This window comes from Strix aluco, chromosome 11, assembly GCF_031877795.1.
Source record: "Strix aluco isolate bStrAlu1 chromosome 11, bStrAlu1.hap1, whole genome shotgun sequence".
Classification (NCBI taxonomy): domain Eukaryota; kingdom Metazoa; phylum Chordata; class Aves; order Strigiformes; family Strigidae; genus Strix; species Strix aluco.
The window spans coordinates 15,069,341-15,083,953 of record NC_133941.1 but is presented as its reverse complement, the minus strand read 5'-3'; the positions used below and the strand labels follow the sequence as shown (position 1 = coordinate 15,083,953).

The following is a 14,613-nucleotide window of genomic DNA, read 5'->3' as shown; positions in this document are numbered from 1 at the left end:
GTTGAGGACCTAAAGGCTAGGATGTTTGTTTTCTCAGAAATACTGTATGTACCTATTTAATACATTTCATATTCTTAAAATGGCCTTGAAGTCCACAAAGTTCATTTATTTGGATATAATGAATATAGCATAGTGAGCATCAGAAGTATTCTGCAAAGCTCCACAGAGGAAGAGCACAACACAGTAAGGTAATGGATCCTCATGCTTTCATATGTTACAGCGGGCATTTTAAAAAAGAACTTACTGGATTGTACATCTGATTGAACAACTGTTCAGCTTGCTACATTGCAAAGTTGGAAGGGAGTGAAGCACAGACAGGAAAAGAAGGAAAGATCCAGGAAAACAGCATTAGCTCAACAAAACCAGTGCATTTGCACAGAAGAACTTGTCATAAAAAAGTAGAAATTTAAGATCCTAAACATTCCTTGGTGAAAGTGAGAGGCACTGGGGAAACATAAATGTTGACTTTGGCTCCTAAAAAAGAATAGCTGGAGTAAGAAATTTAAGGTTTGTGTTACTTTCCCTTTCTCAAGTTAAATAACCCATGAAATAAAGAAAGGTGTCCACTTTTGATGATACATTAAGTGCTGGTCTCAAGCAATGAATCACGAGAAGTGCTTTTGGCTGAGGCTGCAATTTATCACCAAAGCTTCAAAGATGGTAATAATAAAAGATTAATTAAATTGTATCATTAAATTTATTACTTTCCTTTTGTTTAACACAAGACTGAATTTTCTATGCAGAATGACTTTCAAACAGTACAGTTTGGCAAAAAGTACTTTAGCAACTGCAAATACGTCAGTAAGCAAGTAAATTTAAGATAATGAAAAACAACAAAAGGAGGAAATTCTAGAGTGGATAATAAGATTATATATATATACACACACATATATATAAAAAACACTTAGCTACCTATTAGGTAATTCCTGCTGTTCTTTCACTAGTAGCAATACAAAGTAAGTCAACAAAAAGTCTGTGGAATTTTGGCAAAAAAAAGCATTGAGAATTCTTCTGGGGTTTATGATTTTTTTTTTAATTTTATGAATTTCAATCCATAATCTTTGTCACAAAAAGTTTAATATGGTTTTAAACACTGTTTTCTGTACCAAAATATAGCACAGTTGCATGATAACTACTCTTTACAAATATTCTATTTATTACTTTTTGAAATGTGTCTACTCTACAGTGGTTTTAGAATCAGCATGTTTTCTCCTGCTGAAGTGCGAGTAATACAGTTATGTAATACTGAAAAATATTTGGATCGAATCAGACCCAATCAAAACCATCTTTATTATCAATAAATGAATCTTACTCTCTTCAAAAACAGAAAAGAGAGAAAACAAGGGAAGAGATGAGAAACTTTAAATTTTTTTTTTTTTCATTTACAGATTTTGTTTGGATTTGCCCTTTGTACATGCTTTCTTTCAGGCATAGTACTTATCACCATTAATGCTCAAGGAAAACTAACTCCTAGCAAATGTGCACAGAATGCTATCTTCATATTTATTAGTATAATTTGTTTAAACATATAAATCAACATTAAACAATAGTGATTTTACAATACCATAATGAAAAGTGTCCTCTCTGATATTTTTAGAGCGGAGTAATGTGTAAGCTGCATTCAAATTTCTCAAAGTAACAGACAGCCCCTTGGAGTCACTTTTGAAAAAGAGATATAAACTCTGTCCGTTTCTTCTAGCTTCCGTTGTGGTTAATGTTCATACATAAGCACACTTATGGGACATGCAGGTTAATTTACTCCGAACTATGTTGATGTTCCCTCCTACTCTAACTCAGACATATGCAAGAATAACCCAGATTTCTGTTTCAGTTAGTTTCCTAAGGAGTGAAAACATGGTGACGGTAGTTTTCTGGGGACCAATTACTTTTAACACAGGATATTTACAGGTTTGAACATAAAGTATTTTATTAGAGAAAATGTGAATTGAAAATTACTGTTTGGAGTCTACTATCATTAACAGTCACTGTTTCTGTTCAACTAAACATGCCCACAAAGAAGGTTGTAACTACATTTTATTGTGGAAATACCTGGTCTCCTACAAATGTTGGGTGAATTTCCATTGGGGCTTTATGCTGTATTTATGATATAATAAAACTATTATGTTTTCAACTTTCATTTAATAATCCTTTGTATTTATACACAGGGAACATACTCCCTTTTTATATGAAAGACGTCCCAGACACTCTCTGACTTTTATAAGTGCTTATTTTTCCATGACTGTATGATGTGTTTATATGTACAGTCATAAAAGATTGACTTAGGATTTCAAGTCCTTCAAGACAATTTTGATTTTTTTTGAGCTGTGCTTTTAGGGTTTTTTAAACTATTTTTTTAAATTAAGAAAGTAAGATATTTCAGACTGTAGTGAAGTATATTTTGTTGTGAAGTGCAAAGTAAACAATCACATCTTCTACAAAAAGAAAACAGAATAAAGGACTTCCAGAGAAATAGCTTCTTTGGATGTTTTAATTCTGACATCATTAGCATTTATAAGCTATCAAACATTTAAAGTAGTTGTGTTTCCATGAAAAGCTTCTGTATATGTTTATTGAAAAACAGTAACTTCTTTCCTCTCCACAACTAAACATGTACCACAGGCACCTAAATGCACTTATTCACTCTGAATTTAAAAATATAAGGTTTACACCCTGTTATCTGTTATACATTGCAATACCTTCTTCACAGGTAAGGCTACAGAAACAATGTTTAAACACAGAGCAGGATACTACTCAACCTGGGTAAAAAGAGTGTCAGAATATTATCCTTTGGTAACATTCATAGAACAAATAAATATTCTCTCCTAGAAAATGAAACATTAGCTATCAATATAAAAAAAATAATGTTTGACATACACTTAGTCATGGATTGCAGAAGGCAAACATAATGCCTAAACCCATCAAATATGTCATGAAATTGGTGTTTGAACAATGACAGCAGACATTACCAAATGACACAGAAAAAGGTCAAAGAAACAATGTATGGTAGAAAAGGCATCAACAAACTTGCAAATCATTTAAGCAAAAACTATTTTAATGCATCAATTTAAATAAAACCACGTTATAAAATATAGGATCTGTACATTTTCCTTTAAATGTTTGCTTCCACTACTTGCCAAATAGAAATATTGAATTGCTAGCTTAGATAAACTATGTATTATTTTGCTTAATTATCACAAACATGTTCACCAACAAAGCCAAAAAAATGCCAAAATAAAACCTAGCTAGAGTTTCCATTTTGAAAGCAGAATTTTTTTGATCAGGAAGTACAGCATCTCTTGGATGAGCCTTGAATTTTTTCCTATGCTACAAACATTTTAGTCTACTTCTGATAGCAATATGAATTCACATACATACAAATTGCTGATTTGATAATTTCTTTCTGCCCTTTTATTTTCCATCCAATGTCCTGCTCCCAGTTCATCTATCTGTAGCAGCTTCTCAGAATTCCTTCATATACGTATTCAAAATAATTTCTGAGGCTCACTAATGGCTTTGGTACAAGCCTCTTAAGAAAAAGTTAGCAGTATTTGATGCAAGCATCAGCAAACAGCGTAAGATGGGTAGATTTTAGATTTACTCCAGAAGAGTAAATAATCTCATCTTTTCAAAATGAGGGGGTGGGATGTTGATTTTTGGTTTTCTGATTGTTGTTGTTTGTTTGTTTTAAGATGGAACTTACCTTTTTCAACTGTGCTTCCAACTTACTACACTCTTCTTTCTTTTGTTCTATGGCTATTTCTAAAGACTTAAGTTTGGAGTCTCTTTTCAGCCCTGCTGATGCCAATGAAGATGCATGTTCTTTGAGATCGATTAAACTAGACTGAAAAATGACCAAGAGTAAAAAGTTAATTCCTAGTCATCAGGATACTAACTTATTGCCAACTTAGTAATCACTTGGATCCTGTTCCCCCTCCCCTTCCCCAAAAAGAGTTGACACAAAGATAAGAATTGATAGTAAAAGACACCATTTTGAAAATACAACCAGTTCGAACCACAGGAGCTGGCATGCAGTGAAACATAGAAACATTCATAATACAGACGTTATATTCTGGAAGTACGATTACTTTGAAGTCCATTGCTCTGACAAACGAAAACAGGAGAAACAATGGAATATTTGAGCCTACTGGAGGCTTATGTAAAGGAAAAAGTAGAGATAATGACACACAACTGCGCAAAAACTGAAGCAATATTTTATGTACAAAAGTGAGGACTATGAAGAATGCTTAAGAAAATAGCAGTTCAGAAGCTGACCACTGAAGTGGCAGGATTTCAGTACTTAAAATGAGTAATCCTAATTCACTTCCTTTCATCATAATGACACAGATAGAAGAATATAGATTTTACTGAAAAGACTGACCTCTTTTTCTGTCAGTTCAGCTTGTAAAGCATTAACTTTTTCCTTCAGGTCTTTGTTTTCTTTTTTATAAGATTCAATTTCTTCAAGTCTTTCTCTGTCATCTCGCTCCCTTTGCTCCTTCAAGCGCTCTATTATTCTTTCCTAACAAGGGAAAGAATTGCAAAATGGAAAAGTTGTGAATCATTCTAAGACAGAATAAAAATTTCTTTACATTAAGTAGCACTTAGAAAAAACAACCTTTAGAAGCAGAGGATGATTGAGTTAATGGTATTAAAGTCAATGCAAGATTTCCCCTGATTGCAAAAGTATCAGATCAAGGTTTTAAATACTTGATAAGAGTAACATAGTACAAAACTTCATTAAATACCTATACTGATATGAGTATGTTTCGTCTTTTGATACTTATAGAAGTTATTAATCTCAGTAATGTATTTCCTGTATTCATAAGCAATTGAAGTCTTGAATAAAAGTTTAAAACAGAGAGGCCTTGACTGGTTTACTCAGCTTGAATTTGGTTATGGTTTTTAAGTGCTAGTAGCCTCTACAGTGGTTGTAAGAAGTTTTCAATATTCTAAATCTAGAAATTCTGATACAACTCATGATATTCAAAGGAAGACTTTTCTCCATCTTATTAACAGCAACCCTACACATGTTTAAACTTAACCACGTTTTTGAATATTTTGCTGACTTGCAGTTACTATGAGAAGGATTGCTGAAAATCACCAGTCAAGGATTGGGTGATAAATTCAAAGGCTGAAATTTAAAAAGCAGATACAGTATGGTTTTGTTAAGCTTTGACTATATTCTTCAAAATCACATTCTACCAATACTTGAAGGACACAAATCCTAATTGGAGAGAAATATTTAGGGTAATATAATAACCACTAGAATCACATTTGAATTGGGCATAGGCCAATTTAGGCAGAGTATCAGGGGAACTACTAGCATCATTTTGTAAGTGGTAGTCAGTCGGGCAGTGGAAGCAACCTCATTTAGCAAAGTTAAACCTACATGGGAGAAAACTACATCCTGACTGATGAAGTTCTATACTATCAGTGGTGTGGCTCAGGTAGAACCATCAGCATGCTCATGGATCCTATCAAGTCCTTTTGTACTTATGCTTGAAATCTCCAAGGACAAGTTTAAGAGCGGGATCAATACTTAAAATACTATTTCATAAAACTGGATAAGACTGATGGAAGCCTAATATTATCAGAAAGAGAGAAAAATGTCATGCTAATTCCCTCTGTCTATGATTCCTTATACTGCCATATATATACAAACACACACACTGGAGATATAGAAATATATATATACACACACGCATATATATTTATACACTACACATATACATAAAGTTTACCTTTGCCCACATCAATATACTCTCAGCTGTGGCTATTGTATCTCAACAAACATTACAACACAAGCAATGTTTCAGCACATCCCCTTCTGATTTGTAATAAACTTAGTCATTATAACGAAAGAAAAAAATTAATTCATTATCAAAGTTAGCTCAAATAATAATAGCACTTTCAGAAAGCATATATTGTTCAACAATCCTGGTTATTCATTCATTTTCTCCATACAGTAAGTGTGGTGTTCCCCCAAGCCCTAGAGGATCTTCTCAATATGCTTCGTGCCTTTTAAAGATCAAGGCATGTTTTGCAAAAAAATGACTGTCAACACTTATAAAAAAGAGCCTAATCTCAAGACTGTGATTTTCAACACAGCAGTCTCCAACCTTGGAGATACTCAAAACCCAGCTGGACAAGACCCTGAGCAAACTGCTCTAGTTGACCCTGCTTTGAGCAGCTGGGTTGGACTAGATAATCTCCAGAGGTCTTTTCCAGTCTCATTGGTTCTGTGGAATAGGCAGAGACATTTTCTAGATTCTGTACCTTGAATACCAGTTGTTTCTCTTCTGCTCAGTCTCTCTCCCCCCATTTTCACAATTCATCCCTTTGTTACACTGACCATATCAGCAACTCTGATGACAACTGCCCAGTGCCTCAGCTTGTTGTCTGTTCCTCCTTTCATACTGCATAGCAAAGGAATTACTTACTAGAAAATGGAACACATAGTGTTTTCAGAAGACTGGGAAGTTTTCTGTAAATGTCCTCTTCTATTTTCAGCTTCTATGTATCTGCCTTTCACTAAACATCTGTTCAAGATCTCCCATTTATATACTCTCCTGTCATTTAAATGCCATATTAGCTACATGTATAAAGTTTAAAACTGATAATCAGTTTCTGTATGAACTGAATAAATATTTTGTTATTTTAAATTACTGATTCAAAACTTGGCTACACTTAAATCCATTTGACTTTAATGGATTATGTATTTCCCTGAAAATATTTAAATGCCAATTCAAGAAATCAAAAAATTCATCTCATACTGATCTTTACTTATTTGGAAAGTCTCTAATGTCTGCGGTTGCTTATTACAAAGCTACCTGTAGATTCCAGAGTAAGTGCAATTAAGCATATTAGATTTTTAATTTAAATCTAAATTTTATATATCCTTAAATATTTTAAAAATTCATTTTTGCGTTATGTTTATATAGCAAGTGTAAGCTATGATGCAACATATTTTATTATGTAACAGGAGCTGTTAAGATCAAATAGCAAAAGCAGATGTGGGTATTAATCTTCATAGATGCATTCTATATTACTAGTCTATTACTGAATGTGAAACTAGGCCTAAGTGCAAAAAGTCATATATTTCATATATGTTCCTTATAGAGCTATTTCAAACATTTATGCTCATCTAACAAATTAATCTTTTTCTTCCACTATATAATATTGGCTTCCAGCTGTAATAATTTGATTCACCAACAGTCAAAATTTTTAAAAATGCATCACTATTTTATAATGTAATTATATGTATTAGTAAAATTAACATTAAATATTATTAGAAGGTTTTAAACAATTAAAGATATTTACCAAATAAGTAATTATATTTAAGTTTGTAAATAAACGTATTTTGAATCTTTTACACATTCAAAAATAATCAGCACTGTACTGAATAACCTTGCAATAAGAATATTGATTTTGCTACCCAGTTCCTAAAAAAAAACTTTCCAAAGGGCTGGAAGTTCATAGTGCTACTTTCATTTTGCAGCTAGCGTTCCCCTGACATCAGGGACTCCCTTTTACAATCTAGGTAACTGAACATATGTATTACCAAATGAGTATTACTGTAAGAATCTTCACAGAAAACAGGGTTGACTACTCATATAAAACTCATACCCCTATGTATTTCATTCAGAAGGAAATACACATTGATGACATACTACATTCCACTTAACATACAGTCAAAAAGACATGGTCAAAATTAAAGGTAGCAGGCTATCTGTAATTAAATCTGATTGCAAGACAGTATCAACTGTCTGTGCACTGAGAGCCCTGGAACTGCAGATGTATGTGACTCCTGGCTTCATTCAGCCCACTGGCAAAATCTCCCTTTGGCTCACACCTGGCAGGATTTCAGGTAGAAATGTGTTCTAAAAGGCCTTATAGCAGCCTTCCAGCACGTAAAGTGGGCCTACAGGAAAGGTGGGGAGGGACTTTTTACAAGGGCATGTAGTGATAGGACGAGAGGTAATGGCTTTAAACTGAAAGAGGGCAGATCTAGATTACATATAAGGAGGAAGTTCTTCCCTGTGAGGGTGGTGAGACACTGCCCAGAGTAGCTGTGGCTGCCCCCTCCCTGGAAGGGTTCAAGGCCAGGTTGGACGGGGCTTTGGGCAACCTGGGCTAGTGGAAGGTGTCCCTGCCCATAGCAGGGGGTTGGACTGTATGATCTTTAAGGTCCCTTCCAACCCAAACCATTCTATGTTTCTATGGGATACTAAATAACTTCAAGTACATTCCCAGTAACAAATAACATAAATTCTTAGTCCCTTGAATATTAACATTAAAATAATATGAATATTTTTATATATATGTATTCTTAGCAACAATAAAGATTACATTGCAATAAACAAAAAATAATTTTAATCCTATTAAAAAAAAAGTTTGACAGACTATGCAAAAGTGCTATCAGCTTCCTTGATGTTTTAACAAGAAACTTTTCAAAGAATATCTCAGCTCTTGGACTGGCCCAAAGCAGCTCAAGAGGTTGCTTTCATGAAGCTGATATTTATAAAGTTGGTCCTACTGTAGCAGCATACAGCAGATAAGCAATTGAGTATGTCTGATAATAGAGCTATATGCTGTGGCAATTCAGTTCCTGCTTCTGCGATAAAGTGCAAGTAGATTAGACCTGTGAGGTCCTAGATTAGTGCATAAGGAAAGCTTGCCAATGCAAATAAGACTGAAACAAGAACACATTGTTGGGATTTCTGCAAGTTAGCTGTTAATCAAGTAAAACATGGTATATTAGGACCTTTTAACACATTTTTGACATTTAGCCTTATGCAGCTGACAGATAAATTAGTCTTCTTCTGTGATTGACTGAGAAAAAATTTATACTGTTCATTAATAAGATGAAATAGTGTAATGTTTAATTTGTTATAGAAGAAAAAATAATCATTTTGGTAAATAAATCTTCAAGAAAGAACTGGTACAAAACTAAGTCTGAATATAACTAGGTGGATTCTGAATGGTTACTAAACTATTCCGCTTAGTGGAATATATATTTATTATTCCACTTAGTTGAATAGGGATAAGAAAGGTTACTCACTGAGAACAGCTAGGATTAATTGGAAAGCTGGACACAAATAGGAATAAGACACGTGGAAACATAAACTATCAAGGTATTTAGCTGCCAGAAGACACAAGAAAGCTAGACATAATACTTCATTTGGAACTTCCAGAAGATGCCTATGGGCTTCTTTCAATGTATAAGTACATCCCAGAGACTACACTTAAGATTGAGAAATCTACCCTTGAAAGCACGGCCTTCAAGAAACATGATGGGAAAGAAACTGTGCATGATTTCTCTGTACAATAAACAATCAAAGTCATATAGAGAGATGCTTTTACCTTGAAAACTTCCTCCTCATTGTGTCTAATGCTCTAAGATCAAGTACCCTGTTTCTTAAAAGTTCATATTAATTCTAGTCTGTAGTGTTGCTTTTCTCCTTATTTTATCTAAAACACTAATCATTTCTCAACTGTAAAAAGACTTCCCAGTAGCACACAGTATCTGGTCACACATTACAAGTTATAAAGCTCATGTGTAGAAAAAGGTTATTATTTAATAATTCTGTGTATGTTAGATTAACAAAGTAGCATTTCTGAAGTTATATAGAATAAGCATATCACTATCATATGGAGTACCTGCCTTTATATACTGCCACCTAACTTTTATAAGTAACAATCTCTCCATAAGTGATTGACACTGTCACCAGTAACCACAGCACAACTCAGCTTCGTGCCACTTCTCAAAAGCATTGGTTTACAAAAGATACCATTGCCTTCATTAGCTGCAAAAAGACAGAAATCTCTGTGGCAGAGGAAAACATCCCACAGTATTCATTGTAAATGTGTCACAGAGTAGCCTGCAAACACCGCAGGAAAGATGCTGTTCTCAGCTGACTGTATGTAAGCAAAGTAACTACTTTGTACAGAATTCAACCCTAGGGATCCCAGGTGAGTTCTAATCAATTCCACTTGGAAAAGCCACACTGATTCTTTTAAAAAGGGTCTGTTTATATACATCCACGCAATTCCAAATGAAGTAGACATGAATTGCAAAAAACAGATTTCAGAGAAGGATCTAAATTCATCTAATTTTTTCAAAACATTAAAACTAGCATCATTTATGAGACTTTGAACTTTTATTATATCAATCAAATAAAGCTTGACACAAAATTTCCATACCATCTGAGTCTCTTGTGTGGTCACATTTCAAGTTATCATATACACAAATAAATTCTATAGCACAATTTTTAAAAAACTCTGGGGAAAATCCTCACTATGACATTCAAAAATAATGTATCCTGAGTTTAGTAAAATTTTACAATTTGTATGCCTGACAATTATAGAACACTTTATTTTCAGATACATACAAAACTTCTTCAAAATTATAAAAAACTTTTACATTTATTTATTAGTTTACATTTATTTCAACAGATTTTAGAATGGTACTGGAACAAAATTACTTGAAAACAACAAATTGCCACTCATTAATTTCAGTTAGGTTTTAACCCGCTACTACTTAATCTTTTGTATTTCTGGTAGTGAGAAGACGACTATACATGATCTATTCAATGCCTTCACACTAGCTGCTTCTACTATGAGCCCTGGCAAACTGTCATTAATTTAATATTTTCAACAGAGAAATAACATCACAGTTGAAGACAGACTGCAACTTAGCAAATTACCCCCAGCTAAGAAGTATTGCATAAGTGCATTTTCTCTGAATTGCTGAAGATATAGCTGAGGCGGAAAATGGAATACAAGATTTCTTTGGCTTTTGACCATCTTCTTCAAGCTCAGTTGCACAGGAGAACTGGGAAGTTTGCAGTGTGACATTCGCTCTGCTTTCTACATTGTCAACAGTAGCATGATGGTTAAAGGACTGTTTTAAACTCTCAGCTGCCTCTATGGGCATTTTGGGAAAGTGACGACGTACACTAATCCAGAAAAGACAGTTTACAAGAAGAAAAAACAGATTAAAAAGTACTTTGTGAGATTAAAAAGTACTTTGTGAGATTGGTGAGCACTGTGTCCAGATTGGCAGTGAAATATTCACAAAACGCCTATAACTTTCTTTACTGCATAAATGCTGGAAGCTTATCCGAAGCCACAGAAATAATAGTAATGCCAACTTTTTTCACTGTTTTTGACCAAGCAAATGTAAGGTGATTAAACATACAAAGCAATGAAATAAAAAATTCCAACATTAGCATTTTAGGTGTTCGTGCCAACATCACAGTGGCATTTTAAAGTCATATACAGTCATACCTTCATAGGATTCCACACTGCAGAATGGCACATAATACTTTAATTAGTTGCAGTCACCTGTGCACATTTAAGTGACAGATATTAAGATCTGTGAGCTGCAAAAAGTGGATGCTTGTACTAATTTTTCTGGCATATAAATTCACTTGGATTACCTGTATTCAAAGTTAAATTGAAGAAAGACCCTGACCTCACTGAAACTGGTAGAAATGTTGTCACTAATTTAAACAGTCCGGATTTATCCCTTCTGCTAGGTATTTCCAATTTAAAGGCATATATTTTTTAAAGAAAAAGAAATTAATTCTCCATTCAACAGTTTTCTGTCCTTTCTATTAGGTATTCCTTTGCTAAAAAGTATCATTTTCTAATAAATTACAGGAAATACATTTTCACTTATAAATTAAGTGTAGGAAACTAATAGTCCTAATAGCAAATCAGGGTAACAGTTGGTAGAGTCACTTGCTGGTGAGTCTTCAGTTAGACTCTGCTTAACAGACAAAAGAACAGGATAATCAAGATCACAAAGCTATAAAAATACCCAAAACTCTACCTTAAGTCAGGTGTCCATGCCTTTCAGTTCTTTCAGAGAACAACCACTCATCCCATTGACTAAGGAAAAATCTTCCCATGTCCTGGGCCATTCACTCTGGCTCCATTTAAAAGAACATCCTTCTTTACCTTAGAGTCCTGTTTCAGTCCTGATTCAGCCAGGAATCACTCCTTGCTCATTCTACAAGAACAGAGCCACCTGCTTTCCCGACAAGGCCCACAGGCTTTGTTGCAGGTGCCAGACCAACTTAAAAAGACATTTTCTAGACATGCTTCACCCACAAGAGCAGCACATAATGCTGTTCCATGAGAAAACATTACCTTTTCTGATAGAGCTTCTTCTAAGGTCGCTAGTGCTGTGTCTGTGTTACTAGAATCCGTCTGCAATGACTTCACTCTGTCTTTTAGATTAGTTAGTTGTTTGTCTTTGTCCCTAAGTTGCTCCTGCAGATTTTCAATCTGAAAATAAAAACAGATGATAATGTTCATCGACCTTGTCTTCACATTCAAAGGCGGACTAGGATCAATTGAATGTATACATATCACATATGATACATATGCCTCAGTATACTCCCAGGGTACAATATCAACAGTTTTCTGTCCTTTCTATTAGGTATTCCTTTGATAAAAAGTATCATTTTCTAATAAATTATAGGGAAAATGTCAGTGCAGTCAGGTATTTTATTATCTAAATATTTTCTGATATCAATCACTTTAAGGTACTGCATTATCTGAGTAATTCAAACTATGTGTGGAATTATCCCTTTAGATTATTCTAGTTGTAATAAGAAGGACAAAAAAAGGGAGAGGCAAAGTGAGCCTTAAACTGCACGAGAAGATGACAACCTACTTATCTAAAAACCTCTTCTTCCACAATGCCCTGCTGTAAAGGAAACTCACCTGGACAGAGATCAGGATGCTCATATTTCAAAAAGCCAAACCCAGAAACAAAAGCAAACAAAAATCCCCACACACTCCAGAGGCTACCACTTCCATTCACTTTCTTCATCTCCATGAAGATTTAAGGTATGTCATGCTATTTTGGATATAAAAACTGCCTTAAGCAGGTCTAGTTCTTCCTCTAGTGAGTATCTAAAAATACTGCTAAGGTACCTATAAACACACTGGTTTGTTAAACACGTCACAACTTACAGTGTTCAAATCAGAAACGTTTTGCACAAAAAATTGTCCACAGGACCATGTGGGTTTTGGAAGCAAATCTGAATAAAAGCATGCAGCTTCTGATTGTCATGGTAATCACCTTCTATGGCTGTAAGGCACTATGACCTTCTGGGCATAATGCAGCAAGGACACGTAGTACGCCATATGTGCAAAATTTTATTAATTGTCTGTCAGAAGAATCAACCTCCCCTTTACCCTATGCTCTCAGTGTCACTCACTATTATGCCACTGGCATAAAACCAAAATTTGTCCCATAACACTTAGCACAAATAAACAGCAACAAGAAAATTAACTAGTCTATTATTTTAGTATGCCACTTTATATATATGACAAAATATGCCTAAATCCATAAGGTATCTTTTGTTCAAAACTGGTTTTGAATATGCTGTTAAAATTAGACAAATTATTACTATCAACGGAGAGTCAGATTCTTACTTTCATCAGTGATTTTACACTTTGGATCATGTTCTGTTGTCACTGAAATGAATTAAGTTTTGCTGTTCATTTCATAACATAATGTAATTTTTCTCATGGCCAATGTCATTTCCATTTAAAGCAATTCAGATTTTAACAGAAGCAGGATCCTTCATAATCACTGTTAAACTGTTTTTAAAGAATATTTTACAAATCTGAAGCTGAATTCAATGCATGTGCAGCTCCACAGAAGTCAACTGTTATGTCAATAAAAATTTGGTCTCCATATGCAAAAATGTATCCCCATAATCAAACACACTTTAATTTGGGGCATACTTTGATAAAAATTCTCCTACTACTACATTATCCATGTGCAGGAAAAAAAGCCTTTAGTTAAGTTTTGCATTATATAGATCTATAATCAACAAATCATAAAATCCATGGTACAGCTGTGTGTACTGTATAAAGTTTATTTAAATAAATCTAAATTTTAAAAGAACTTGAATAAAAAAATAAAATTTGCAGGAGCACATTCCAAGCAGAAATTCTTTGTAACAGTATGGCAAACACATATTGTACCTTTTTTTTTCTTTTTTTTCTTCATTATATACACAGTTTTGTATGTCAGATTACTGCTATGGGCCAAAGATTCCACTTGCTCTGTAAACTATAAAATACTAAGGTATATATAGAAAGGTTTCTTGGGAAGACCTGACAGAATAGCTCACTCTTGTAAACGACCTCTCGTAATATTTTTCTTCGTGTGTATATTCTATACAGATACAGAAATAAGATACATGTGTTAATGAGTTAAGAACTTTTTATTTTATGGCATGTGTATTAGTCACATCTAAAATTACATTAACTGGCATTCAGAGGACTGCACACTATGTTTCTTTCTTTACTTTCATCCAAGTATTAATGATTCTAACAACTACCTCATGACACCCTGTGGAATACTTAAGCAATTGCACATTTCAACTTCTCCAAAATAAATTCTCAAACAAAAAGGAAATAAACCAGGAGAGTGAATATTGATTACATGTTCTTTGAAACAAAGCTAAGATCTGTTCCTTTATTATCATCAGCTTGACCTACCGATTCTAGGCACCCTAAATTAAAGTACTTATTTCCTATGCACAGCGCTTATCTGAATTCCACAGCATTTACACGATTTCCTTC

The 14,613-nt window shown here is 34.0% G+C and overlaps 1 protein-coding gene across 7 annotated transcripts in view; it reads right to left on the bottom strand.

Annotated features, from left to right (window-relative positions):
- The window catches only part of ERC2 (ELKS/RAB6-interacting/CAST family member 2), a 531,221-nt gene that overhangs the window by 302,599 nt on the left and 214,009 nt on the right, over positions 1-14,613 (bottom strand). For 5 of the 7 annotated variants that reach the window (XM_074836238.1, XM_074836236.1, XM_074836240.1 and 2 more), the window contains 4 exons: positions 12,157-12,294; positions 4,379-4,519; positions 3,701-3,841; positions 245-280 (listed from right to left, as the gene is read on the bottom strand). In XM_074836238.1, coding sequence (XP_074692339.1) covers positions 245-280; positions 3,701-3,841; positions 4,379-4,519; positions 12,157-12,294 — 456 coding nt within the window. The remainder of the gene's footprint in view (positions 1-244; positions 281-3,700; positions 3,842-4,378; positions 4,520-12,156; positions 12,295-14,613) is intronic. The other 2 variants (XM_074836242.1, XM_074836243.1) reach the window with 1 other exon arrangement.